This window comes from Schistocerca nitens, chromosome 1 (genome assembly GCF_023898315.1).
Source record: "Schistocerca nitens isolate TAMUIC-IGC-003100 chromosome 1, iqSchNite1.1, whole genome shotgun sequence".
Classification (NCBI taxonomy): domain Eukaryota; kingdom Metazoa; phylum Arthropoda; class Insecta; order Orthoptera; family Acrididae; genus Schistocerca; species Schistocerca nitens.
Window position 1 is genome coordinate 893,267,068 of NC_064614.1, and position 27,199 is coordinate 893,294,266.

General features: G+C 44.3%; 1 protein-coding gene across 4 annotated transcripts in view; it reads left to right on the top strand.

Annotated features, from left to right (window-relative positions):
* The window catches only part of LOC126192013 (unconventional myosin IC), a 431,394-nt gene that overhangs the window by 200,370 nt on the left and 203,825 nt on the right, over nucleotides 1-27,199 (top strand). Inside the window, exon 1 of one of the 4 annotated variants that reach the window (XM_049932571.1) lies at nucleotides 17,523-17,592. The exons of the other annotated variants lie outside the window; for them this stretch is intronic. Coding sequence (XP_049788528.1) covers nucleotides 17,561-17,592 — 32 coding nt within the window. The 5' untranslated portion in view covers nucleotides 17,523-17,560. Of the gene's footprint in view, nucleotides 1-17,522; nucleotides 17,593-27,199 lie in introns of those variants that run through there. 4 annotated transcript variants of the gene reach the window in all.

Below are 27,199 nucleotides of genomic sequence, written 5' to 3' on the forward strand. Positions count from 1 at the left end.
CTGGGAGCGGAGCATCACAGTTTATTACTGCCCCCATCCCCCTTCAAATATATTTAGGCGTCAGACATAACTGTGATTTTAATAACAGTAAATATATGGCATATTTTAATGTTAGTAATAACGATGATGATAATGATATATTTATATCAATGGTTAGTACATTCTTGCTGCTTAATTTCCAAGAAATTCAGATAAATACAAAATCTGAAAAGCATTCGACCGTAAATTTGAAACTTTGATGTAATGCTATTTACTTAAGAACTGTAATAGCAACCAACCCTCACTGCGATAACGTCATCATTTACAAGATATAAAATGGAAGTGTGCACTCACTATTATCAGTATTTCTTAGCATGAAGGTTGTGAATATAGCTCTACAGACTGTGACTATGTAAGCGTGCAAATGGACGGGACGCTGTCTCTTTCAGTCATTTCCTCCTACGCTCATAGTCAGTATTTTTGTTATTTTTTTTCTTAGTGGCAGGGATTTTCTGTCTTGCTCCAGTGGTTTGCTGGCTCTACTTACGGACCCAGATATCGTCGGGTTTGTTGTTGGCCGTAGTATGATGATGAAGGCAACACATCACTCAGTCCAGTCCCTGAGCGGAGAAAATCTCCGACACAGCAGGGTGTCGAACACGGGTCCCTTAGCATGGCATTCCGTCGCAATGACCATTTTTTTATCTCATTGTGCTCTACGTGGCTCGTAGCACTTGTTCGGAGCGGACGATCTCATTTTCTTCGTTGCATTTGTTCAACACAAGTGTGATATGACTAGCGGTTGGGTATCCTTTGCAAATACGTTCCGTTAACAGTCCAGGCACGCCCAAGGAAAATAAAAGAACTCCTGGCCTCTAGTCGCGGGGGGAAACAGGCGAACAACCGAAGTTCAGTCGCATGTTGGAACTCTGCCGGAGAGCAATGCGGGCTGTCAACTCATAAGGGTAAAGACAACTCCTTGCGTCAGTGTCTAGCGGTGGTAGTCACGTCTCGGGGAACTACTTCTGTTAGAAAAATGCTGTCTGACGCTTCAGGGTGACGCCAGGCGTCCTTTTGTATTGGTTATGCTCCTGACAGGCGACAGGGCGTATGCTCTTTGCGTCGTGTATATGCCTTGTGTGGTCCCTATAATGAAGTGATCCTCTCCATTTGAAAGGGAGGACGGGCGGCAAACCTCCTGATTGCCTTCCAAATCGCTGTCTTAGCTTGGAAATATTCTTAAGGATTTCTTGTTGAAAATCGTCCTTATCAATTTATTGGGGCAGGTAGCAGGCAGCACACGGGTTACTAGACCCTGCTTTGAGACACCCTATAATATAATCGTAAGACAGAATTTTTCGCGAATTTAGAACAGGTTACCTGCTGTGGCTGTCAGCTACAGCGATAGCAGCCCCGGCGACAAGGTTTATCAGACGACACCAGGGAATCCGCTGGCTTACACCGCGAGCGGTACTCCAGCCAACAGACACGCACTCTGGTGCCCGTTAGGGTCGCTTGGCGCCCACCTTTGGTCTCCGGTGCGGCATAAGTAGACCATTCGTTCAACAAACTAGACTGTTCACACGCCTCAACATTACCAATTCTGCGACCTTCACTGGAAAATAATCGTATCTTTACCCGAGAATCTAATAAACAAATGGTTCAAATGGCTCTGAGCACTATGGGACTCAACTGCTGAGGTCATTAGTCCCCTAGAACTTAGAACTAGTTAAACCTAACTAACCTAACGACATCACAAACGTCCATGCCCGAGGCAGGATTCGAACCTGCGACCGTAGCGGTCTTGCGGTTCCAGACTGCAGCGCCTTTAACCGCACGGCCACTTCGGCCGGCATCTAATAAACAACCGGTATATGGCATACTTGTAAATCTCCCCTCTTGGATTAGACATGTAACAAGCATTTATTCCCTGTATGATAAAATCCACCGCCAATTAGACCCGACCCAACCCAAGTGCTTGGCAGAGGGTTCGTCGGACCATTTTCAAGCCATTTTTCCGCCGTTTCTCTGTAACAGGTGCGGGGAAAACGGACAGTTAAATCTTTCCTACGCGTTCTGATTTGTCTCATTTTATTACAGTCATGTTTTACTACGTAGATTGGCGACAATAAAATATTTTCGCACACAGAGGAGAAAGTTGGTGCTTGAAATTTCGTGAAAGATCTCGCCGCAATAAAACGTCTTTGTTTTAATGATTGCTACCCCAACTCGATTATCATGTCAATGATACACTCCCATATTTCGCGAGCTATCCTTGTTTGTCTTCCGTCAATCCTGTGTGGTAAGCATCCCAAACTGTACAGCAATACTGTAGCAGAGGACGGATAAGCGTAGTGTGGGCGGACGGAGAAGGAGGGAAGTATGGGTAAGAAACTCGACCGTGCCCATTTCAAAGGCCCATACCGGAATTTGCATTAAGCTTTTTAGGGAAGTCACAGAAAACTCCCAAATGTGAGTCCCGTGTGGTAACAACTTGGTCTCCTCGCTCGGTACCATACTAGAGGAGGACCCCTCCAGCAATGTAAATTTTCTCATTATTCTCACTCTTAGTCTGATATATGGGTCAATCCATATGAAGTGGTCCTGTGATGGTTGCTTGACCATTTTTAAATATTTTAATTTTTTTATATGTGATTCCCTATATTTGGGAAGTTCAAAACAGTTAGTTAAAATAATTTATCTTGCACCTTTACTGGGTGGTGGCCATTTTTATTTGTAGGCGTGCGACGATTTTTCAAGCTGGAGACATTAGCGAAAATTTGAATATCTCTGCACTGGGTTAAGTTACAACATTGCGATTGACATGATTGTTTTTAGAAAAGTGTCCTCTACAACATTGTCTATTGCACAAAGCACCCTAAATTCAAAAATAACCAGTCAAAATGACCTCCAAAGTTTGGTATCCAAATTTTAAAAAATCCTCTTTTTAGGCCCAAAAATAACAAAGGAGGAGTGATTTATGAGTGTGTTTTTTTCCCTATAGTTAGATATCATACACTACTAGCCTCATATAGCGCAAGAACACTTACAAATGTTTCGTTAATTTTTTATGAAATTTTGAAATTTGATAATTTTCATTTTTTGTAAAGTTTGGGATTAGTTCTCAGGTGGGACTGAATATAAAAATATGATTTTTGCAGAGTTTGTACACCTATATGATAGCAACATACTGTAAAAAATTTCAACTTTGGTATCTGACTGTGAACAAAGATACGATTTTTTTTTAAAATGAGGAGATAATTCACATAACTCTACAACTGATCTTATGGCTGTTGCCTATTCATGTGTGATGTTGGCGGGATATAATCAATTATTATTGAATTAAGGTACTGAATTATATACCAAAAGTGGAAACATCACTGAAATTAACATATTATTTTGACATACTTAAAATAAATGTTTTCAGTTAACATCGTCGCGCGCTTGCAAACAAAAATGGCCGCCATTAAGTAAAGATGAAAGGTAAAAATTTTTTTAAAAAACTGTTTTGAACTTCTCAATTATAGTGTAATCACATAGAAAAAATTAAAATATTTAAAAATGTTTAAGCCACCAACTTAATTTTTATTGGACCACTTCATTTGGATTGACCCATATCGTTACTTATGCAACTTACTCAAGAAGTGTACCGGAGCGTTTCGCACACAGGGACAGCTCCCCTCCCACCTCCCCCTTATCTCTCTCTCTCTCTCTCTCTCTCTCTCTCTCTCTCTCTCTCTCAAAGCAAAGTTGAAGGCATTTTATTATTATTGTCGTTGTTAACAGGCAGCAGACGGACATTAAGTCCAGGGAGGTGAAAACCTTTCACAGGCACCCTTTCCCCAGCACAAGTCGGAGCAGCTGTTCTGTCACGTCGATAGAATGTTCACTCCACTGAGCGACAGGCACAGATTTATCGAGCGGAAAGCATTGGCGCACGCTGGAGATAGCGTGCGCGATGTTCGAACTTCAGCTGAATGGAGCCGGAAATGACAGAGCAGCTCAATTTGCGAAAGTGCCAGCGGCTCTAGTTAGGTGTGGCCAACAAATAAAATAACTGCTTTACTTAACAGCTGTTTCGTGTTGCAGAAAATGTACAAGCCTAAGCAGTAAATTTTGTTCGCTTGCCGGACTCCCAAGAATGTAAAACACCAGCGCGTATTACGTTGCTTAATAGGCGAAAATTATCTTAGAATATGTGGTCTAAAATGTATTTTTTTAGTTCTGTATGTGGAGGGTGGCAAACAGATGTGAAACCCATTGAAAAATCTCTGAATAGGCCTAGAACTCAGAATGAATTTTTCACTCTGCTGTAAAGCATGCGCTGATCTGAAACTTACCGGCAGATTAAAATGTGCGCCAGACCAGCTGAGCTACCCAAGTACGACTCTCGACCGATCATCACTGCTTTACTTCCTCCAGTACCTTATCTCCTATCGTCCAGACTTCACAGAACCCGTCTTGGAAAAGTTGCGGGACAAGCACTCGCAGAAGAAAGGATGTTGCGGAGAACTTCTCACTCTGCAGAGGAGTGTGGGTTGATAAACTGTATGCCGTACCGGGACTCGAAACCTGGACTTCTGCATTTCACTGGCAAGTGCTCTGCCTACTGAGCTACCCCAGCAGCACAGCTTCACTTCTATGGCTAAGCCGTGTCTCCCCAATACCCTTTCTTCCAGGATTTCTAGTCGCACAAGCTTCGCAGAAGAAGTTAATTGTAGTATGGAAGGTAGCAGATGAAGTACTGGAGAAAGTAAAGCTGTGAGGAAGATTCGTGAGTCGTACTTGGGCAGCTCAGTTGGTAGAGCACTTGCCTGAAAAGGCATAGATCCCGGCTTCGAGTCCTGGTCCAGCACGCAGTTTTAATCTGCGCAAGAGTTTCAGGGCTAGGACACTCTTCGGGCATCAGATTTTCTCCAGCAGTGGTGTGTGATTACCGTTCACTTGAATATCCAAGCATGTAGTGTACTTCATGTCAATTTGCTGCTTGTTGCTTGCCGTCTTCGTTGCGTTGCAGTTTTAATGGCTAATCAGCATAGATTCAGTATTGTTTCCTTCTGTTGTTAACCCTAAACTTACTTCTCCCTGTTGCTGCAGTTGGACAGATTATACGAAGTCCTAAACCAATAGTGGGCCCGTGGAAGAAATTCGTAGGAGAGAGAGCGCTTGGCTCGCCTCGGGTGTGCACCTCGTGACGAAGACCGGTGAACATTTTGGTTACTCATTGCATGCCTAGTGCCAATTCCCAGCCTCTGGATTTTAAAAACAAAAGTACTGATGTACTCCGGAGAGTGAGGAAACAGCTCACTACGTGGAAGGAATGCGGGGAAAGTACTTTCGACTCTGGATCGGAGCTGACAACACACACGTTACTTACAGATTACGGCCCACGTCTGTGCTATACACTAATACATCGCAACGTTGGTAATAGGCGACACAGGCGGGAAATTTACCGACTAAGGTTGGCTCTGAGCACTATGGGACTCAACTGCTGTGGTCATCAGTCCCCTAGAACTACTTAAACCTAACTAACCTAAGGACAGCACACACATCCATGCCCGAGGCAGGATTCGAACCTGCGACCGTAGCAGCAGCGCGGCTCCGGACTGGAGCGCCTAGAACCGCACGGCCACCGCGGCCGGCTACCGACTAAGGTATCAGTTGTCGATTCACGCGTTTATTTTTCCGTGATGACGTTTGAAGATGCTTGACATCCCATCTTCTGATATTTAAATTTGTTGCGAGCGTTGTTTCCTTACTAGTAGCATTGCAGAATTTTGCAACGGAACTTTTTAAGACAGCCATTGTAAAACGTCGTTAAGTAAAACAATGTTCACGACGCATAGATAAATGTAAACATCTGAAGATGTAGTGAATATAAATGAATGTATTATAAAAAAACGCACGTTTTGGAGTATAATTTTTTGGCGTGGCGTGTCAGGGAAGTGATGCCATTAATATGGTGCGTTGTCCCATAAACGTTAACGTCACGGACTATCTAGTTTTGACGTTATGCGCTAGCAGCGCTGTTGTCGCGCCACGTGACGAGGTTGCCTGCGAGCTTAAGTAAGTACATGAATCAGGCCCGCGGATCACCGAAGGTTTTCATGCCCGTCGTACACAGTGCTAATAAAAAAGTCCCCAGCGGTTGGATCGAGTTCTTGAAACCATTTATACGGTGATGTAGGTTGCTGTCCCAGGTATATCACTCTGGAGCCATTCACCTTGGTGGGCACTCGTTTAAACAAAAATTTTGTAATTTTACGTGATGTTATAGAGCCTTAAAATTGACAATTGTCTATGCAGTTGCGGTGCAGCATAATGTTTTGCGTATGAGACTGATGTGCAAAAAGGTCGTGGGTTCGAATGTTGTGAGGTGCTTTAAAAATTGTTTTGAAACAGTTATCGAAATGACTTGGATCATTTTTCAATTAATTGGTTTAATTGTATTTTTTAATTTCCAGATCTTGACACGTCATTTTCATCATCGTGTTAAGTTGTTCATTTGCTCTTATCTTTTGTACCTACCATTCTTTTTTTAATTGAACTCTCTGTGCACGTGATTATTTTCTTTGTAATAATTTTAACTTCTTCCAGTTGATCATCTTGTATTTTCGTCGATGTTATAGCATTCATTATTTCCATTCCTGATTTGCACTTTTATTTCTTATTCCTTTTTTCGTTTAAAATGTTCATCTGCTTATGTTGTCCATAGTGCAGCAGAAACGTATTTTAAATGTTTGTTTCCCGATTACCCTCCAAAAAAATGTACATACACTCCTGGAAATTGAAATAAGAACACCGTGAATTCATTGTCCCTGGAAGGGGAAACTTTATTGACACATTCCTGGGGTCAGATACATCACATGATCACACTGACAGAACCACAGGCACATAGACACAGGCAACAGGGCATGCACAATGTCGGCACTAGTACAGTGTATATCCACCTTTCGCAGCAATGCAGGCTGCTATTCTCCCATGGAGACGATCGTAGAGATGCTGGATGTAGTCCTGTGGAACGGCTTGCCATGCCATTTCCACCTGGCGCCTCAGTTGGACCAGCGTTCGTGCTGGACGTGCAGACCGCGTGAGACGACGCTTCATCCAGTCCCAAACATGCTCAATGGGGGACAGATCCGGAGATCTTGCTGGCCAGGGTAGTTGACTTACACCTTCTAGAGCGACGTTGGGTGGCACGGGATACATGCGAACGTGCATTGTCCTGTTGGAACAGCAAGTTCCCTTGCCGGTCTAGGAATGGTAGAACGATGGGTTCGATGACGGTTTGGATGTACCGTGCACTATTCAGTGTCCCCTCGACGATCACCAGTGGTGTACGGCCAGTGTAGGAGATCGCTCCCCACACCATGATGCCGGGTGTTGGCCCTGTGTGCCTCGGTCGTATGCAGTCCTGATTGTGGCGCTCACCTGCACGGCGCCAAACACGCATACGTCCATCATTGGCACCAAGGCAGAAGCGACTCTCATCGCTGAAGACGACACGTCTCCATTCGTCCCTCCATTCACGCCTGTCGCGACACCACTGGAGGCGGGCTGCACGATGTTTGGGCGTGAGCGGAAGACGGCCTAACGGTGTGCAGGACCGTAGCCCAGCTTCATGGAGACGGTTGCGAATGGTCCTCGCCGATACCCCAGGAGCAACAGTGTCCCTAATTTGCTGGGAAGTGGCGGTGCGGTCCCCTACGGCACTGCGTAGGATCCTACGGTCTTGGCGTGCATCCGTGCGTCGCTGCGGTCCGGTCCCAGGTCGACGGGCACGTGCACCTTCCGCCGACCACTGGCGACAACATCGATGTACTGTGGAGACCTCACGCCCCACGTGTTGAGCAATTCGGCGGTACGTCCACCCAGCCTCACGCATGCCCACTATACGCCCTCACTCAAAGTTCGTCAACTGCACATACGGTTCACGTCCACGCTGTCGCGGCATGCTACCAGTGTTAAAGACTGCGATGGAGCTCCGTATGCCACGGCAAACTGGCTGACACTGACGGCGGCGGTGCACAAATGCTGCGCAGCTAGCGCCATTCGACGGCCAACACCGCGGTTCCTGGTGTGTCCGCTGTGCCGTGCGTGTGATCATTGCTTGTACAGCCCTCTCGCAGTGTCCGGAGCAAGTATGGTGGGTCTGACACACCGGTGTCAATGTGTTCTTTTTTCCATTTCCAGGAGTGTAGTATACATAATGATAGATACATTTTTGACAAGATTGTAGAGCCGCTATAGATTTTTATCTATTGTTTTTGTAACTCATAGATAGGCATTTTCAAACGTTTAAATATTGTAAAAGATAGATAAAAATAATTAAAATTAAATTCTCAAAGATTCCAAATGAAACGAATGATTGGAAGAAAAACAAGAAAAAATGAAAAATTAATACAGTGATTAATATTACGCGCCAAGGTTTAGAAATTAAAAAAATACATTTAAAGCAATTAATTTAATAAAAATAACGATCAAAGTATTTCGATGACTACATAAAAATAAAAAATGAAGTACGTGATAGGATTCGAAACCACAATCTGTTTCACATCTGGTTCATATGCTAACCTAGAACGCCAAGCTACGTCTATGCGTCAGTTTTAAGGCTCTAGAACGCCATGCAAAACTACGAAATTTTTGTTCGTCGATTACTCGCAAACGAGGACCCACCAGGGTGAATGGGTGCAGGGTGTGGTACCTGGGACTCGAACCTGCACTGTGCAAATGGTTTCAGAAACTCGATTCCACCTCTGGAGGCCTCTCGTTGTAAGTATGTGTTATCCACGTGAAAAAAATTCGCGAAACATACTTTCAGCGGTTGGGCTGAGGCTGAAAGCAAGTAGCTGCAGCTGCGATGACGTCACGGTGAAGATGGCCCCTCGCACAGTGTCTGGCGCTCGTGTGAAAGCTGCCTTTCACGCACTCTGCAGCAGCCAGTGAAGGTGGTCCCGGCCACTGGGTCGGCGGTCAGTGGGTGAGCGGGGAAAGCCGCAGCTGCCGCCTCCGCGGATCTCAGCTGGACCACTGAGTGCCACGCCTGCTTCTCCACTGTCGGGGGCCGCCGCTTCACAGCTCTTCCCATCTCCCCGTTTCTACTCTCGCCCAGTTACTTTATACTGTTATAGGGGACACGTGTTTCAGAAACTAGCCTAATTTCAACGGTCATGTGGAATCCAGCTCCTCTGTTCGTCCAAGAGACACAGAAAGCATTACGTATGGGCTCCAGGTAGATGCCCTGTTCCTGGACTTCCGGAAGGTATCGAATACAGTTCCGCACTGCCGCATAATGAACAAAATACGAGTGTACGGAATATCACACCAGTTGTGTGATTGGACTGAAGAGTTCCTAGCAAAGAGGACACAGCATATCATTCTAGAGAGAGGTCTCCGAGACTTACAAGTAACTTCAGATGTGCCACAGGAGAGTCGTGCAGGATCATCGTTTTTCACAATCTGTACAGGGTGTTGATTTAGCTGTCCCTGCCTATGGGTTTTACGAAACCAACATCACCTTCAAAAAACACACGTGAAATTTCATAATTTCCCGCTCGCTACACACAGACTGTTAGTCTTACAGAAAAAAAATAACGGGACCTTTTCGTAGGAAATTAAATACAGTTAAATTTTGTACTGGGGTACGTTTCCGGTGGAGGCCACAGTTTTCGAATTACCCAAGAAAAATATGATCTAAACTCAATTTTGTACGTTTTTCTACAATAACTCGAAAACTGTGACCTCCAGCGGAAACGTATCCCAGCAAAAATTTAGCTACATTAAATTTCCTGCAAAAAGGTCCTGTCCATTTTTTTTCTGTAGAGCTAATAGCTCGCACAGTGCGAGCGAGAGAGTATAAAAAATCTCGTCCCTGGTTTTTAACGCGTTGTGGGTTGCATAAAACCGATAGTCAGGGACAACTGAATCATCCTGTATAAACAACCTAGTCAGTAAAAATGTCAGAAATTCCATGAGGCCTTCTGCGGATGATGCTGTTGTATAAACAGAAGTCGCGACGCTAAAAAGTTGTAGCGAAATGCAGGAAGACCTGCAGAGGATGAACGCATGGTGCAGGGAATGACTATCGACCCTCAACATGTTGCGAATACATATACAGAAATACCCTTTGTTGCATGATTACACAATTGCATAACAATCGCTGGAAGCAGTACTTCAATAAAATATCTAGGAGTGTGCGTAGGGAGCAATGCGAATCGGAACGCCCACATTAAATTACTAATGACTAAGGCAGATGGCAGACAGGCTACTTGGAATAGCCCTCAGGAAACGTAGTCCACCAACAAAGGAAGCAGCCTATAAAACAGTAGATCGACCAATATTTTAATATTGCTCATCATTGTGGGATCCTTGCCAGATAGAGCTCACAGAAGAAATAGAGAAGACCCAAACATGCGCAGTACGTTCCATTCCTGGTTCATTTAGTAAGTACGAAAGCGTCCCAGAGACAATCATCCAACTACATTGGCAGACGCTGTAAGAAAGGCGTTCTGCGTCACGGTGTGTGATACGCCCTGCTAAACCCGCAGGACAGAACAAGCAGTAGGAATTGTGGAAGGGGTCCAGAATGAGCGGCTGTCAGTTACACTCCAAACATAACAGTTTATTTAGTTGTCCAAACATTACAAATACAACTACAATAAATTTTCAACAGACAGAAGGCCCACAGCTTTATCTTGAAAGAATGGAATACTTGATAAGTAAGAACCTTAAAACTTAAAGCGGCTGAGGGCCCATGTTTATAAAAAACAATACAACTACAATAAATTTTCGACAGGCAAAAAGCCCACAGCTTTATCTTCCAAAAGGCTAAAGGACGATGCTTTAAAACAATACAATAAATTGTCAACAGGCAGAAGGCCCAAGCTTTATCTTCAGTATCAATGTAAGACTTGCCCAATTTAGAAAAACCCACTTTTAAAACGGCTGAAGGTCTTTGGTTTTAAAAACACAATTACAAGCATACAAATTCCAACCATCTGCTATGAGCCATTAAAAATACACAATTAAACGCTAACAAGAAAGGCAGTATAGGCAACGGCCCTCAGAAGTTTCCAGGGGACTCGGGCTGCCCTTGAAATCTTAACGTTAGCTTACGTGAGACAAGATGTCGGCCCAACTATGCTCGATCCGCCAGCAACACAACCACGAGACAATCAGGAACCCGCCGACAAGACGACTTGCTAACCGCCGACCAGTATACGAGAATTCCAAAGCCAAAACGCTGCATACATAGCCGCCCACAGTCAAAAATACACTAAGCTGTCAAAAACTATACACCATGTCGGATAGCGTCAACAGGTGAGGAAAGGACACTGGCCTTAATTTACGTCAGCGACCAGGGCAGGTAACCGGAACACTAACGGCCACAAGGCAGAACATTCCGCTGGTGCACTTGAATTTCAAACCGACAAATCTTCACCAACTCGAACACTCGCTGTTGCTCCCAGGAATACCGCCAACAGCGAACCACGAACCGAGGGGACAACGTGAACAGATGTGGCTTTGGTAATTACATCACCACTCAACTTTGACGTCGTGGGTCGGTGAGCCACGAACCTCGTAGCACTCGGAACAGCCCCCACACGCTCCGACACTGCATAGAGACCGCCAGCGGCCCAGCCGACTGCGCCGCGCGGAGACTTGCTTGCTGATCCGCTCCAACCGACCTACTCACTGCCAGTACGCTGAAAAATGGTTCAAATGGCTCTGAGCACTATGGGACTTAACAGCTATGGTCATCAGTCCCCTAGAACTTAGAACTACTTAAACTTAACTAACCTAAGGACATCACACAACACCCAGTCATCACGAGGCCCAGTACGCCGACAACATTTAAAACAAGTTGTCAGAGGAAATGACACCAACTACACACACAGTTTGACAAACACTTGCACGAAGACTTGAACGACACTCAGCAGTGGCTGTGCAATCATTAAGACAAATCGGGAGTCGATACACACACACAGCCAACACATAAACGATCAGCGATCCAATTCACGTCGTCCAGTAGGACGGTCGACCGACGATCCACGAAGACCGTCCCCGACTCAAGTGACGCGTGGCGGGCGCAACGGTCGGGCTAGCCATGGACATCCAGGCCTCACTGCTGCTCCAACCCGACTGAACTAGTGCCGCGTTCCAAATCCACGACTGGCAGGTCCGAACTGCCCTCCTGGCACGTTCCAACTGACTCCACGACAGACGACAACCAGGAAGTAATAGCAGTGTAGCAAAGATAACACGTGAGGGCTATATCTAGAGGCGCTGCTGCCGCCGCTGACGGGCAAACAAAGCAGCAACTCAGTGACAACAGAAATTGAAACTAACAACGAGGTGGCAACACGAAACAAACAGGATGTAAAATAAGAGATGGCACGAGAGCGAGCCACGCACGGCTCTGTGTGGTTTACTATTAAGTTCAGACAACGAACTTCCCTAGAAGTTCAATAGGCATGTTGCTTCCTTTCTTCCATGTCTCGCGAAGAGACCATAAAGATAAAATTAGAGAGATTGGAACTCTCACACCGAGGCTTTCGGCAATCCTATTCGCGACAGTTACAGGAAAGGGGGGAAGCGACAGTAGTACACACACACACACACACACACACACACACACACACACACACACACACACCGCACACTTGCGGAGTATAGATGTAGATGTACTGTTTTCAGTGAAATGATCGTGGAACTTCGTTTATCCGGACTACGTGGGACCTTAGGCCATCCTGATTATTGAAGAGCTGTACAATTCTGAAGTCCAGAAATAAGTGAATGCCATTGGTTAAATGTCATAAACAGTAAACATAAACGTTACATAAGGTGAACGTAAGTCTTTTCCTTAGCACAAAAGTTCATTCATAGGGAACTGTGCGTAGATAATGTTGTGCAGTTTCTTGCAAATAGTAGTCGAAATCAAAGGTTTTTATGGATACGTTTCCATGAGCCCCGTTTGTTTGCGGATATTCCGTCTTTGTCCATGTCTTTGCCAACATATCTTTCACCACCGCTTCTCGTATTTGTGCCGTAAGAGCGTGCACATCAGGACTTGGTGAACTGAACGTTTATCCTTGACGTACACTGAGATGACGAAGTCATGGGAGACCTCCTAATATCGCATCGGACCTCCTTTTGACCGGTGTGGTGCAGCAACTCGACGTTGGGCATGGACTCGACAAGTCGTTGGAAGTTCCCTGCATAAATATTGAGACTGCTGCCTTTATAGCCCTCCATAATTGCGAAATTGTTGCTGGTGCACGATTTTTTTTTCCGAGACCTGACCTCGCGATTATGTTCCATAAATGTTCAATGAATGGCCAAATCATTCGCTCGCTCGAATTGTTCAGAACGTTCTTCAAACCAGTTGTCAAAAACTGTGGAATGGCGCATTATCATCCATAAAAATTCAATCGTTTTTTAGGAACGTGAAGTCCTTGAATGGCTGCGTATGATCTTCTTGTAGGCGAATATAACCATTTCCAGTCAAGGATGGGTTCAGTTTGACTAGAGAATCCAATCTATTCCATGGAGCCACTACCAGCTTGATATGGCATTCTGGGGTCTGCGCCATTATTAGAACCCTACAGTCAGGTCTACCAACTGAAATCGGGATTCATCTGACCAGGCCAACGTTTTCCGGTCGTCTAGGGTTCAACCGACGTGCTCACGAGCCCAGAAGAGGCGCTGCAGGCGATGTCTTGCTGTTAGCAAATGCATTCGTATCGGTCGTCTGCTGTCATAGTCCATTAACGACAAATTTCCCCTCACTGTACTGACGGAAACGTTCTTCGTACGTCCCACATTTATTTCATGCATTGTTGTTTATCTGTTGGCATTGACAACTCCATGCAAACGCAGCTGCCCTCGGTCGTTAAGTGAAGGCCGTCGGTCACTGCTTTGTCTGTGGTGAGAGCTAATACCTGAAATTAGCTATTCTCGGTACACTCTTGACACTTTGGTTCTCGGAATATTGAATTCTCTAACGATTTCTGAAATGGAATACCGTATGCGTCTATCTCCAACTACCATTCGGCGTCCAGAGTCTATTAATTCACGTCGTCCAGCCATAATCATGTCGAAAACCTGAGTACAAATGACAACTCCGCCAATACAGTGCCCTTTTATACCCTCTGTACGCGATACTACCGCCATTCTGCATATGTGCATATCCCTGCCGCATGACTATTGTCACTTCAGTGTATTTTTTGTGAATGTGGTGGCCATGAAAATGGATCGTCTCTACGGATCTATCGGTGAGCATAAGTCGTAGCGTTACGACATTATGAAGTTTGAGTTTCTTTCGGCGTACAAAATGTTAAAACACTTGACGGGTAAGCCGGTGACATCTTCTACAACTGCCAATATTTCGACAGGTGAACTCACTGTTATTTTCAATACATAAATGCAACCTCGTCCTCCCCCCCCCCTCTCTCTCTCTCTCTCTCTCTCTCTCTCTCTCTCTCTCACACACACACACACACACACACACACACACACACACACACACACACACACACACACACACACCCGTGTACAGCAGCGCCGCCATACACCCATTGATAATCAACATAAGAAGAAATAAATGGTGAAGAGAGTACCTAACCCGTTACTAATGAATGTTGCTGTCAATAACTTCTATTGTTGGTTATCTTTGTTTCTGTGGTGGCACTAGTGTTAATAGTGTGAGGTGTGATGACTTTATATAAAGTCCCTGCATACCGCAGTTTTAAAATTCCTTATACAGTGCTTTCGCGTGGCATTTGTGCCTAGAAATTGACAGGGTGTGCACTTGTCGTAATACCGGCGGTTGCTGACTACGTCACCCGGCTGCATTCCCTCCCGTAAATTGTTTGTCACAACGTTATATTACGATGGCTCATCAAAAAAGACAGAGAATGGTTTTTTTTTTCAGGAATGTGTATTACTCCATTTCCATGTTTACACGACCTTTTTCGAAGTACCATCCTCCGACTTGAATGCACTTCTATAGCGTCTCTCGCAGTCCTCCCTCGAATACATGGTGCGGATCATTCTTTGTCAGTTCCTGGAGCATCGCATGATTTTTCTTGAGCACTGCTTCAGAGTTCTCAAATGTCAAGAGCTTTGCCTTAAGTGATGGGAATGAAAAAAAAAAAAAATCACCAAGTACCAAGATCGGGGCTAAAACGCGGACGTGGTCCGCAGATAATGTTGAACTGAGCCAGAAACTGCATGACTTGATTTGCGACTTGAGGCCGCGCATTATTATGATGAAGTCGCGATGCACACCGAGGAAGTTCTAGTAGTTTTCTTGTAATGTGCTTCCACAGTTTAGCTAACACTGATGTGTTAGCGTGTTTCTATAACAATAGTGTGAGGGGGGATTGCATTCTGGTAAATCATTCTACGACAGTCAAAAAATGTGATGAATCATCACATTCCCTGCAGATGGAATAACTTTCGGCTCTTTTGGTGCTAGAGAACCTGGCGATTTATACACTGTGTTGGTTCGTTTTCGTTCCGGATCATAATGAGGCAGCAGTGATTCGTCAGCGGTGATAATCGATTCCAGGAACGCATCCCCTTCATCAGCAAAGAGACGCAGTGCCTTACCGCTTGTCTCCATTCGCACAGTCTTTTGTTCGGGAGTCAACTGACGTGGCACCCAACGGGCACAAACACAGCTCACGTGGAAACGATCATGCATAATGGTAAAGTCACTATCATATGAAATTCTTAACACTTCAGTGAGGTCACGCGAAGTTATCCGCCTATACTCACGGACAATCACAGCAGCTGTGTTCATGTTGACTCGGTTACAGCAGAAGCCGAAATACCAGGCCCACCCTGCTTAACACAGACAAGTAGGCCTTCTTTGAAGTCCTTGAACCCCTAAACACAGTTGCACGAAGCAGTGCATCTTTACTGTATTTTAAGTTTCAGTGGCTATATGGTTTAAGCGAACACACAATTTTAGTGGGCCATAGTCGTCCTCGCGCGTCACCTCCAATGCTTGTTACGCAAAATGTGAAGAGTGTCTACAAACAGAGCATTACTACCAACCTACCGATACGTGACTGCTGACACCTGTGGACATTACACATAGCAAAGGGCCTGTAATGTTACAGGCCCTTTGCTGTTCCTTATCTATATAAACGATTTGGGAGACAATCTGAGCAGCCGTCTTCGGTTGTTTGCAGATGACGCTGTCGTTTATCGACTAATAACGTCATCAGAAGATCAAAACAAACTGCAATACATTTAGAAGAAATACCAGAATGGTGCGAAGGGTGGCAGTTGACCTTGAATAACAAAAAGTGTGAGGTCATCCACATGAGTGCTAAAAGGAACGCTTTAAACTTCGGTTACACGATAAATCAGTCTAATCTGAAGGCCGTGAATTCAACTAAATACCTTGGTATTACAATTACGAACAATTTAGATTGGAAGGAACACACAGAAAATGTTGTGGGGAAGGATAACCAAGGACGGCGTTTTATTGGCAGGACACTTAGAAAATGTAACGGACCTACTAGGGAGATTGCCTGCACTACGCTTGTCCGTCCACTTTTGGAATACTGTTGCGTGGTGTGGAATCCTTACCAGATAGGACTTACTGAGTACATCGAAAAGGTTCAAAGAGGGGCAGCACGTTTTGTATTATCGCGAAGTATGGGAGAGAGTGTCACAGAAATGATACAGGATTTGGGATGGACATCATTAAAGGAAAGGCGTTTTTCGTTGCGATGGAATCTTCTCACGAAATTACAATCACCAACATTCTCCTCCGAATGCGAAAATATTTTGTTGACACCGACTTACATAGGAAGCAACGATCACCAAGATAAAATAAGGGAAATCACAGCTCGTACGGAAAGATATAGGTCTTCATTCTTCCAGCGCGCTATACGAGATTGGAATAATAGAGAAATGTGAAGTTGGTTCGATGAACCCTCTGCCAGGCACTTATGTGATTTGCAGAGTATCCATGTAGATGTAGAAACCCACTCTTTTTAAATACTCGTGGTAAAGATGTGAGTCTGGAACCGAACGACCGCTACGGTCGCAGGTTAGAATCCTGCCTCGGGAATGGATGTGTGTGATGTCCTTAGGTTAGTTAGGTTTAATTAGTTGTAAGTTCTAGGCGACTGATGACCTCAGAAGTTAAGTCGCATAGTGCTCAGAGCCATTTTTAAAGATGTGAAGCTATAACGGAAACTGCAGGAAAAAAAATTGTCTTTTTTGTTCAGCCTTCGTACAAAGGAAAACGAAAACCACCAGTGCGTTAAAGGTAAATGTGAACGTGAGAGGCGGTAATGAGGAGGTGTTACGTTCTTGTGTGACACTCGGTATGCAGCGGCGAGTAGCTGACGCAGGGGCCGAGGTGTCCTTTTGCGCTGGTGCCCTTACAAGCTGATCCGGCGTGCGTGCGTGCTGTTTGCGCTGCCGTGGTGCTGCGGTGACGCAACGCGAGGTGTTTAGGGCTCCTCTAATGAGCCGGCACCGCCTCCCGCGCAGTCTGTAGCGGAAGTCTGCGCCGCTCACAAGCGACACCCGCAACCGGCCAACTGCAGCTTCCGACATGGCCCACTGCGAGGACCGGCCGAGCAACAGGTCTGTACACACCGGCCCGCGACACACCGCTGCCGCTTCGCCTGCCGTGGCTCGCTGTTCGCATTTTGCCTGGTTCAATTATGAACGCCTCACTGTAATCTAAGAACCGTACTTCACATTAACGCTCTGATGAACGTGAAGGTCTCTAAGTGCAGAAATGTCACCACTGGGCTCTGGAAATGTCTCCGTGTTAGTTGGCACTTGAAGTAAGAACTAAAGCTCGTAGTTTCGGGCGATGCTCCCTGTATTTTTGCGTGCTGTTTCGGAAGAACCAAACTAGCAGTCACTCGTGCAATGAAAACAAACAATTACAAAAGTGACGATAGCTGAGCTCTTCTTGAACATTGCGTAATTTATAGGAAGTCAGCGACTTTTCAAGCATGAGAAGTAAATATTTTTTTTACTAGCAAAAAGACCGTGAATAGTTTATCGTACATGTGGACACAAGAGCATTTTTTTCTTTTCTTACAACTAAATAGAACAGTATTGTTTAGAAGCTGTAGTGTTTATTTGTAATCATTGTTTCGCTCTGTCCAATTTTTAAGAATATCCCAAATTATTCTCGTATGTCTTGGATAACGGTAAACCTCCACAACCCCAGAAAAGTGTTTACCAAGAATACTCTATTTTGCTGTGTGTAAATACAGAGTATTCCACATTTTGAGATGTAGTATTGTGGAGTAATACATAAACAGTAAACATCGCTTTAACATATATACCTGAAGGCAATTGTTTATCTTCGATTTTGTGAAACTCATCTCTTATACTGCAAGTTCCTACAGAATGCAGAAAACAAATGATAACACATGATTCTTCTACTGTGAAACAGCAGACCTTCTTACGTAATGTGCTTGCTATTGCAGAGGACGTGCATTTCTGAGCCATCGCTAAAGGAGAGGATCAATACGGTGTCTATTGATAGCAATGCTTCTGTCCAATATCTTAGGAAATCATGACCTTTTCTAAAAAAGAAGGTTGCTCACCTTGCATTCTGGATATTTTTCAGCGTATTGGAACGGAGCTCTGCGGTTGCTTAAAATTCCCAGACCATAACAGAATGCTGTATCTTTCATTTCCCTTGTGGAATAACAGGCTTCCGTTGCTGGTAACAGCAAAGATAAAACTAGAAAGTAAAAGAATTTCACAAACTCTTCAAAACACAAACTAGTTGCATTAGGACTATTTTAAGCGCTGCACTTAGCCAGAACTCTATCCGTGGACAATAACAGAGGAAAGTCTCCCGTTTGTTTACTAATTTCTGTGCGTCATTCGTAATAGCAAAGACGTTGCAGTAGACGAGATGTGTTTCACATTAGCGAAGATGAACAAGTGCTCATAGCTCTTCGAGGGTGCAATTTAAAACTCATATTTACGGGACTTTTTTTTTTGTCCGTACTACGATCTCTCGAAATATGAAATACTTTTTTTGACACCCTGTATAAACTGCCGACACTTAACGTTGCGGCGATTACGTCATTAAAGGCAAAATAAGTTTGTAAATTACGGGGTAAAATATCTGCGAAAGGAGTAACCACTGTCCATAAGCTTTTCCGAAGTCAAACCTACCAGTAAGTGATTTACTAGAACTGGCAACGCAATAGTCTCTACTGTAATCCAAGTTAGTATAATAGAAACACCTTTACCACACTCATAGCAACGACTTTAACTGCAATTTCTTATTGCGAAATGTTCCACAAACTTAAAGGATCAATAGCTCTTGAGATGTGCCTCATGTGCATTTAGCGATGGATTAGTCATTACGTCAGTACACAGCCGCACAGATTCGTCAGTGCTATTCGTGTAGTGTCACACTGCCACAGCTCTAATTTGTCAGTTAACATCAGTGCTCTAAATGTCGAAAAGCAATCGCGAAACGGTTTCATTGCTCTTCCACTTCAGCCACACAGCAGTTAAATTTAATTTTGAGGTATATGCTCTGAGTGTGTGCAAATGAACATTGTATCCCTGTGAAACGGAGATAATTGTGATGAGTCGTTAAGAGAATTGGTGAGAAAATGGCGTGGGGGGGGGGGGAGTAGAATGCTGCATTTACATAGTTTCTTTGTGGAATATGTTGATACTGCAGTTCAGTGCTTTCGATATAATAACTGATATGGTGTATTGATGCTAAACTTTGTCAGCTTTCGTAATTGTTGTCTGCGTTAAATACCATGTGACTACTTTTGTCAGTTTCGCGTAATTTCTGTTTACAGCATGTACGAGACCATGCTGAAGAGTAATGTTCAGAATTATTTATTCTGTGCTGAGTATCGGTTGAGGTATTACATGTCACGCGTATTACTCGGCCGACTTTCTCGCTACGCTGACGCAAGTTGCAAATCCTGCCTCTAAAGAGCTTCGTCTTTTAGCGTGTAACACGGATGCGTGTAACTTAGCTATGTCGGTGCGTGAGAAAACCTTCAGAAAACTGAAAGCGCGTATTCGAAGAGTTCGTCCACACATGGAGCACAATGACAATGCCAAACCTGATACGAGCCGTGCGACGTCTGCAACAATCTGCCCCTTGGGTTCACTGGCCTCGACCAACCTCCGTACAGTCGTGCCCCATGCGATTTTCATCTATTTCCAAAACTTAAGCATCACCGTCGAGAGCTTCACTTTGATAGTGAAGAAGTGTTGCAAGCAGAGGTGGGATTGTGGCTCCGTCAACAAAGTCAAACATTCTGCAGTGATGATATCAGCAAAATGGTGACTCGTTGGGAGAAATGTTTTCGTCGCCACGGTGACTGTTTTGAGAAACAAATATGGAGACATGGAAAACACAGATGTAGAATGTTAATAACGTTCGTTTTATTTAAAAGCTGTAAGAATTTTCACATAAAAACTCCGGAGGCATTACCTCTCAGCACGGCCTCATATATTAGTGTGAATGTTTGAAATCTATATTAGTCAACGACTAACCCCGTTCGCGGTTCACGCTCCTAATTATTAGTTGCGCATCTAACGGCTTCCAGTGGCAACAAAAATTTGATTTGTCATTCACATAATTATTAACGGATTAAAAAAATTAAAGTGCTGTGTTAACCTACTCAATAAGAGGTATAATCTGATGTGAAAAGTTTAACACAGTAAGCCAAGTATTACAGTTAGAATCAGTGTATACCTTTTGAGGAGTGTAGCAACTCGAAAATTACCCAGAATATGTTCGTCCAGTGTTTGAGAATGAGAGCATCTAGCGACTTCGGACAATTTTTTCATTTATTAAATAAAGCCTTTATGATTTTTTTCTCGGTGACTCCTCATGTGGCAAAAAAAAAGAAAAAAAAGGTTTGCCGCTTACAACATTTTCCAGGTTCATGCAGGTTCGTACAAATTCTATTCGTACCACTTCTGCAAACAGTATCCACATACACTACTGAATGTACCTCAACATTATATCACTGTAAGACATACAGTTCAGGAGATATGACGTCAGAAACATTGAGATGCGTGAAACAACAGTTTTTGCTTAAAACGGAGCACAGATTACCCAGACTATGATGATGTGTTTCATGATGAAAACACGCGCAAATTACCCAGACTATGATGATGATGATGCGGTGTTTGATGATGAAAGCACTTACCGACTTCCAACAAACTTTGAACATAATTTCAAAACTTTTCTTAACTTTTTTCCTGCTTACAAGCTTAACGTCAAATATTTAACACATTTACTCCTTTGCAAACTAATCAGACGTCTGAAGCTGTTTTATACATGGGAGTTCGATTCTTCAAAGAATGAGGGAGCTAGTTTACTGATGCCTACTTGGAGAGGCACCTAAAAGATGACTGTCGGTACACACCTCATGTAGTTACAGGCAGATAGACGAACTTATCTCATGCATTTATCTCTTATTGTACAGTTAACATGATAGTGCTATTGTATAGCGAATAAAATATTAGTAATTCAGCAGCTTCTGGTCGTTCGCTGTGATGTACTTCAAAATGTTACGTAGAAGATTAACAGAGTTTCATCAGTCGTCTGTAACTTGGTCGTGACAGTGTCTTCCTCACTGCAACACTTTTTACTGAAATTCAGGTCGGAAAGTCGTTCATATAGACAGAGAGGAGGGCACGGCTATGAGACGTGCCTTTCGCTAAACGGAACACACTGAGGCATCATTGATACGTTTGGGTCGTGTTATGTGACCATCGTGATTGACACTGGTGAGCCAAACGTTGAGCACCTGCCTAAAAACGTGTTGGTCCGCCTTTGGAACGCAGTGTACCGGCTGTTCTACGTGACGTGGCCCTTGTTAGATTTCCTGAGGTATGTGGCACCAGATGTCTACGCACAGTTCTTGTGAATTACGGGACGGTGGTTTGTACCCGCGGAGCTAGCTCCCGATGGCAACCCGGATGTGTTCCATCCCGTTGACATCAGGCGAATCTGGTAACCAAGCCATCGAAGCTAGTTCGCTACCGTGCTTCCCAAGTCACCGTAGTACGATTCTGGTCTTGTGACGGACAGTTACACTGCTGGATGGTGCAATCACCGTCGGGGAAGACATCAAGCACGAATGGAAGCACGTATCCGCAATAATGTTCATGGTACCTTATGCCTTTGATTACTACCACAGGTTCCATGGAAGCCCAGGTCAATGTACGCCCGCAGCATAGTACTGCCCCCACTATTATGACAAGGAATGTGATTCATCCAACCAGGCAACACGTTTCCATTCATCCGCGGTGCAATCTCGACGATTCACTGGTGATTCCAAATGTAATTGACGATGTCGTTGGGTCTTCTGCTACAGAGCCCCATGTTCAGCAATGTGCGTGTGACAGTGTGTTCCGAAACACTTGTGTCTACACCAGTAATATGCTTCTATCGTCCCACTTGCTTATGTCAGTGAACCGTGTTGTAGCTATAATGATTCCCTATTTTCTCTGCTTCGCTTATATTTTTTTCCTTGACGCGTAACGTGTCTTTGACGTCACCAGACGGCATTCAGTCTCTCGGCGGGAAGTGGTCACGATATTTTGGTTTGTCAGTGTTGGTTGGCCTGGGGGCAGATCTCGGAGTGATTTAACGGTCGCGACCGCTCCCTTCCTAGCTTGTGCGACGTCTACGGTGGCCTTGGCGTGTAAGAGACGTTAGTGCGCTAAATTTATTCAGTGTGTATACGCCAATGGACTGCAACGTGACACGACCCGCAACAACGGGTTGTTCCCTCCCAGACGCTCTTTCCGGGGGACGAGTTGCTGGCTACGGCAGACTGCAAGAACGTGACGCTGCTGCTCCCTCGCACCGGAAGCTAGCAGCCGTTTCTGCTGTGCGTGCAGACTGCAGGCCGGCGTCGGCTCAACATTCAGCGATCTTTATGTCTGCTGTTCGAAAGCAATATACAAGAAAGGAGATGCATGTTCGTATGCTTCCACGGCCAGCGTCAGTTTCAGTAAAATCATATTCTGAAGCACTAAAACAACATGCCGACGTTCCTCTTCAGAGTGACTAACTTCTGGCATCTAGTGATGGTCTTCCCCTATCTGCTGTCTTACGTCGGTTATCAGGTGGGTACTGACTTCACATTCGGGGATGCCACTGGACGAATCGAAGACTGCTATGGAGGGGTGGCTGTACGGTAGGCTGTTGACTGTGCTACTCTGCCAGGTGATTGGTAGGCAACAGCGCATCGACAGCATGTACCCTGAGGTGGTCCTGTAGTGAGACGTTGATGCCACGCGGCAGTTCTCTTGTAGTCGCCTGTTTATGCTGCTGAACGCGCGTCTTGTGGAGCTGCTGGCTGGCGATCACACGCGCCCGGATAGACGAGGAGCGCTCGCCGTATTTCACGTTTAGCATGTCGAAAGTAGACACACTTCAAACAAAAGGTGGCACCTGATATATTAAATGTGCAAATCTTACTAACGTTCGCCAGTTTTTATTCTCACACCAAAACGAAACTACAAATACTGTGCTTGAAACTTTAAATGTTTAAAAGTTGACAGTGTTTACCTTATGCACAGCGTCCTTCAATTCATTTTATAAAGCTTATCAGCGAGACAAAATTTCTTAAACATTTGAGATTATGTGTAAAGTTTGTTGCAAGTCGGTAAATGCTTCCATCTCAAATACTGGATCAGTAAAGTCTGGGAATTCACACGTCGCGGGCCACCTATTTTTTCCACCCCCACCCCTTTGATAGATAGGTGGTTATTACCCCATAGTGATTGTCGCCTAACAGTAAGGTACATGTGTATCAAGTTCGGATGAAATCGGTCCAGTGGCTTAGGAAGATATGTGAAACACACGCATGCACACATCAGTTTTTATAATGTATGTGACTTTGTTTTCTGATTAGCGGCCTTTTAGAAGTTTTTTTCTCGCGTAGAACGCGCTGACAGAACTCGGAGCAACTCATATTATAGCTTATTTAACGAGAAATTCACTTATCACAGATTTCGTCAGGTTTATTTCAGGCCACCTGCTATGTTCTGGGCTACAGTGAGACACGCAATTGCAATAATACGTACGGTAACGGTAGATTTATCATCATTAGTCGTTTTATTCATTGCTAAGTGTCGTGACCTCATTTCCTCATTCTCTCTTACGTAGTTGTCGCTTCAGACAGATGTCTCCACCCACAGTGACATCTGGCCTTTCTTAATATGATGTGAAGAGGCAGGCTGGTAATATTCTTCGCTTGATCCAATCATCTGTTTGCTGCTCTCCCACGTGGTCTTCTGCCCTCAGTTTTTCCCTGCACGATGGTCTTCTCTAAATTATCCCCTTTACTTCTAAAGATGTGCCCAAGGAACTGAAGGTATCTTTGGATGACACGAGAAGATAACCTTCTTGTGATTTTAAGTTCTTCTATTATTGAAATATTTGTTCTTTTTTGTGTCTACGGTACACGTAGCATCCTCCGCCAACACCACATCTCGAACGCATCAGTGCGGTAGATTAGTTGACAAAGAAACCGTGTTGCAACACTTACGTGGGATTTGCTGTCATGAAAACGACTCTTAAACCTACTTTTTGTAACTCTCTCGTGCATTTAACCATATGGCTTTGGCTATCAAGAATAGGATAAACTTAAGAATATGACATAAAAAACATACAAAATGACATAAAAAAGTAACACCGGAAAGGTAAATAAAAAATATAGGAATTTGAGTGTATACCGCCAAACTCATGTAAGGACGTGGGACGGTTATAGAAAAGTAGAGACGATCCCTACAAAATCGTGGTAGGTGGTCGCCAGGCTGTAGTAACTTGTAGCCGTACTCCCTGTTCATACAGCTTAATTTTTTTCTAGCGGCTCTTATTTTTCGCTGCCTTGAAACGTGCATGGTAATCGGTGTCCCGGAACTACCGACGTATACTTGGCACCGCATTCACACCGAAGTTCGTACGCACCTGCAGTGTAGAGAGCGGCTACGGAATTATTCGTTAGTCTTAACAGATCTCGGATCCCCAGGCCGCTCTGGAATATTGGTTTCATTCCTTCGCGGTGCAGCACCTCGCTTACGCGGTCACTGACGTCTCTCAAGCCTTTCCTGTCTTTCGCTACAGTTTTTTCCTCCTGCAGCTCCCTCTATTATTACGGAAGTCATTCCCCGACGTCTTATAAAAGTCCTATCGTCCTGCCCGTCTTGTCGATATTTTCCACACGTTTCACTCCTCGTTATGCGAAGAACCTCCTCATTTCTTGTCTTAGCAGTGCAGCTAATTTTCAAGATTCTCTTCTTTTTTGGTTATTCCACAGTCCGTGATTCAGTTTCAAACAATACTGTGCTCCAAACGCATATACTCATAAATTTCTTCCTCAAATTAAAGCAGACGTTTGATACTGGTAGGTTTTTTCTAGCCCGGAATTTCCAGACTTCCAAAATCAATCCACCTTCTCGAAGTGCTCTTATTTTTTAATGATTTATTATGTTTACAACTTCTTTGTGTACGTGGGGTTTCGAATCCAGGTTAGGCTCTAGATTTTTCGAACTTAGTCTCTGGGTCTGTTTATCACAGTTGAGAACTGTGTCAAATTACTATGCTGTATTTCGCAGTTGTTTTTCGGGTTTGTCTCCAGTGTTGCGTCATGTATTTTGAAGCTTGATCTTGGTGGATGAGCTCGTGTCACATTTGCTCTAATAGTTCCGTAAAAATTTCGTGTGTTGCTTTTGTTGAAATCCTATCTCCTTCAACTTACAGTTTTCGTAACCTGTTTTTTCTCTGTGGACAATTACCGAAGAGGTATTCTGCATCTTGTTGAATGCCTCCCATTTTCCGTATGTTCTGTGCCTGTTAAATTTTTTTTCCAGGCGTGTACTCTGTTACTTCTTTCTCGTCTAATTGGAGGTACTCTGGGTCTGATCTGAAAGTTCTGTTCGTTTTCTTGATTTGTCTGTTGTGTAAACATTTTTCTTTGATTTGGAGTAGGTGATGAATGGATTCGAGAAATCCTTTCCGTGTTCTTACAATTTCTCTGGCATTTATTATCATTATTATTATTGTTGTTGTTGTTGTTACGTTGGTGCGTAATTTCGTAGTTTATTTTGTATGTTGGAGTTCCGGTTGCTATTGGTTTATATATCGATTGTCAATTTTTTATTTGTGGTTAACTGTTCCTATTTAAGTTTACATATTGTCATTTTGTAATTTGGAGATAGTGAGTGGAACTATAGATGCCAGCAGTTGGAGTGGCAAGTGGAGAAATCTGAATATTTCCAACATAAGCTTTGTTTCTGTTCATCTGAGGGGTGACAGCAGCGGAGGCAGCCAAAAACATTTACGCCGTGTATGGGGATAACGCCACTGTATAAGAGCACTGCAAGACAATGATTTTCTCGTTTTAGGGAGGATCGTTTTGACATAAGTGGCTTTCCACGTTCAGAACGACCTTCGGGATTTGATGAATATCGTTTACATACGTTAATCCACAAGTATCCACCTCAGTGTACCCGAGAACTGGCAAATGTGGTGAACATGCGCGCAATGAGGAAGGTTCAAAAGTCTGATATCGCATGCTCTAAGCCAAAATAAGAAAAATTAGCGGGTGGCCATATGTGCATGTCAGCTTGCTCGTTATCGATCGGCTCGCGAACAACACCGACCCTTCCTATACTGTATCGTTACTGGTGGCGAGAAATGCTGTCTTTATGCTAACATAAGGAAAAGAAAGGAGTGGTTTGAGCTCATACAAAACAGCAACTTCCCGTACAAAGACCTGCCCGCATAAAAAAAAGGTTCAAATGGCTCTGATCACTATGGGACTTAGCTGCTGAGGTCATCAGTCCCCTAGAACTTAGAACTACTTAAACCTAACTAACCTGAGGAAATCACACACATCCATGCCCGAGGCAGGATTCGAACCTGCGACCGTAGTGGTCGCGCGGTTCTAGACTGTAGCGCCTAGAACCGCTCGGCCACTAAGGCCGCCTGCGCGCATCCACGAAGATAATGTTATGCATCTGATGGAGCAGCGAGGGTGTGGTGTACTATGATTTGCTTCCCCGAGGTGTAAACACCATTGCTAGTATTTACTGTCAACAAATGAGACGTCTTGCACACGCAATCCAAGAACAACCACCTGGGAGAGTGCGTGAAGTGACGCTACTTCCACTATAACGCCCGCCCACAGTCTGCTAGACTGACAAAGAGAGA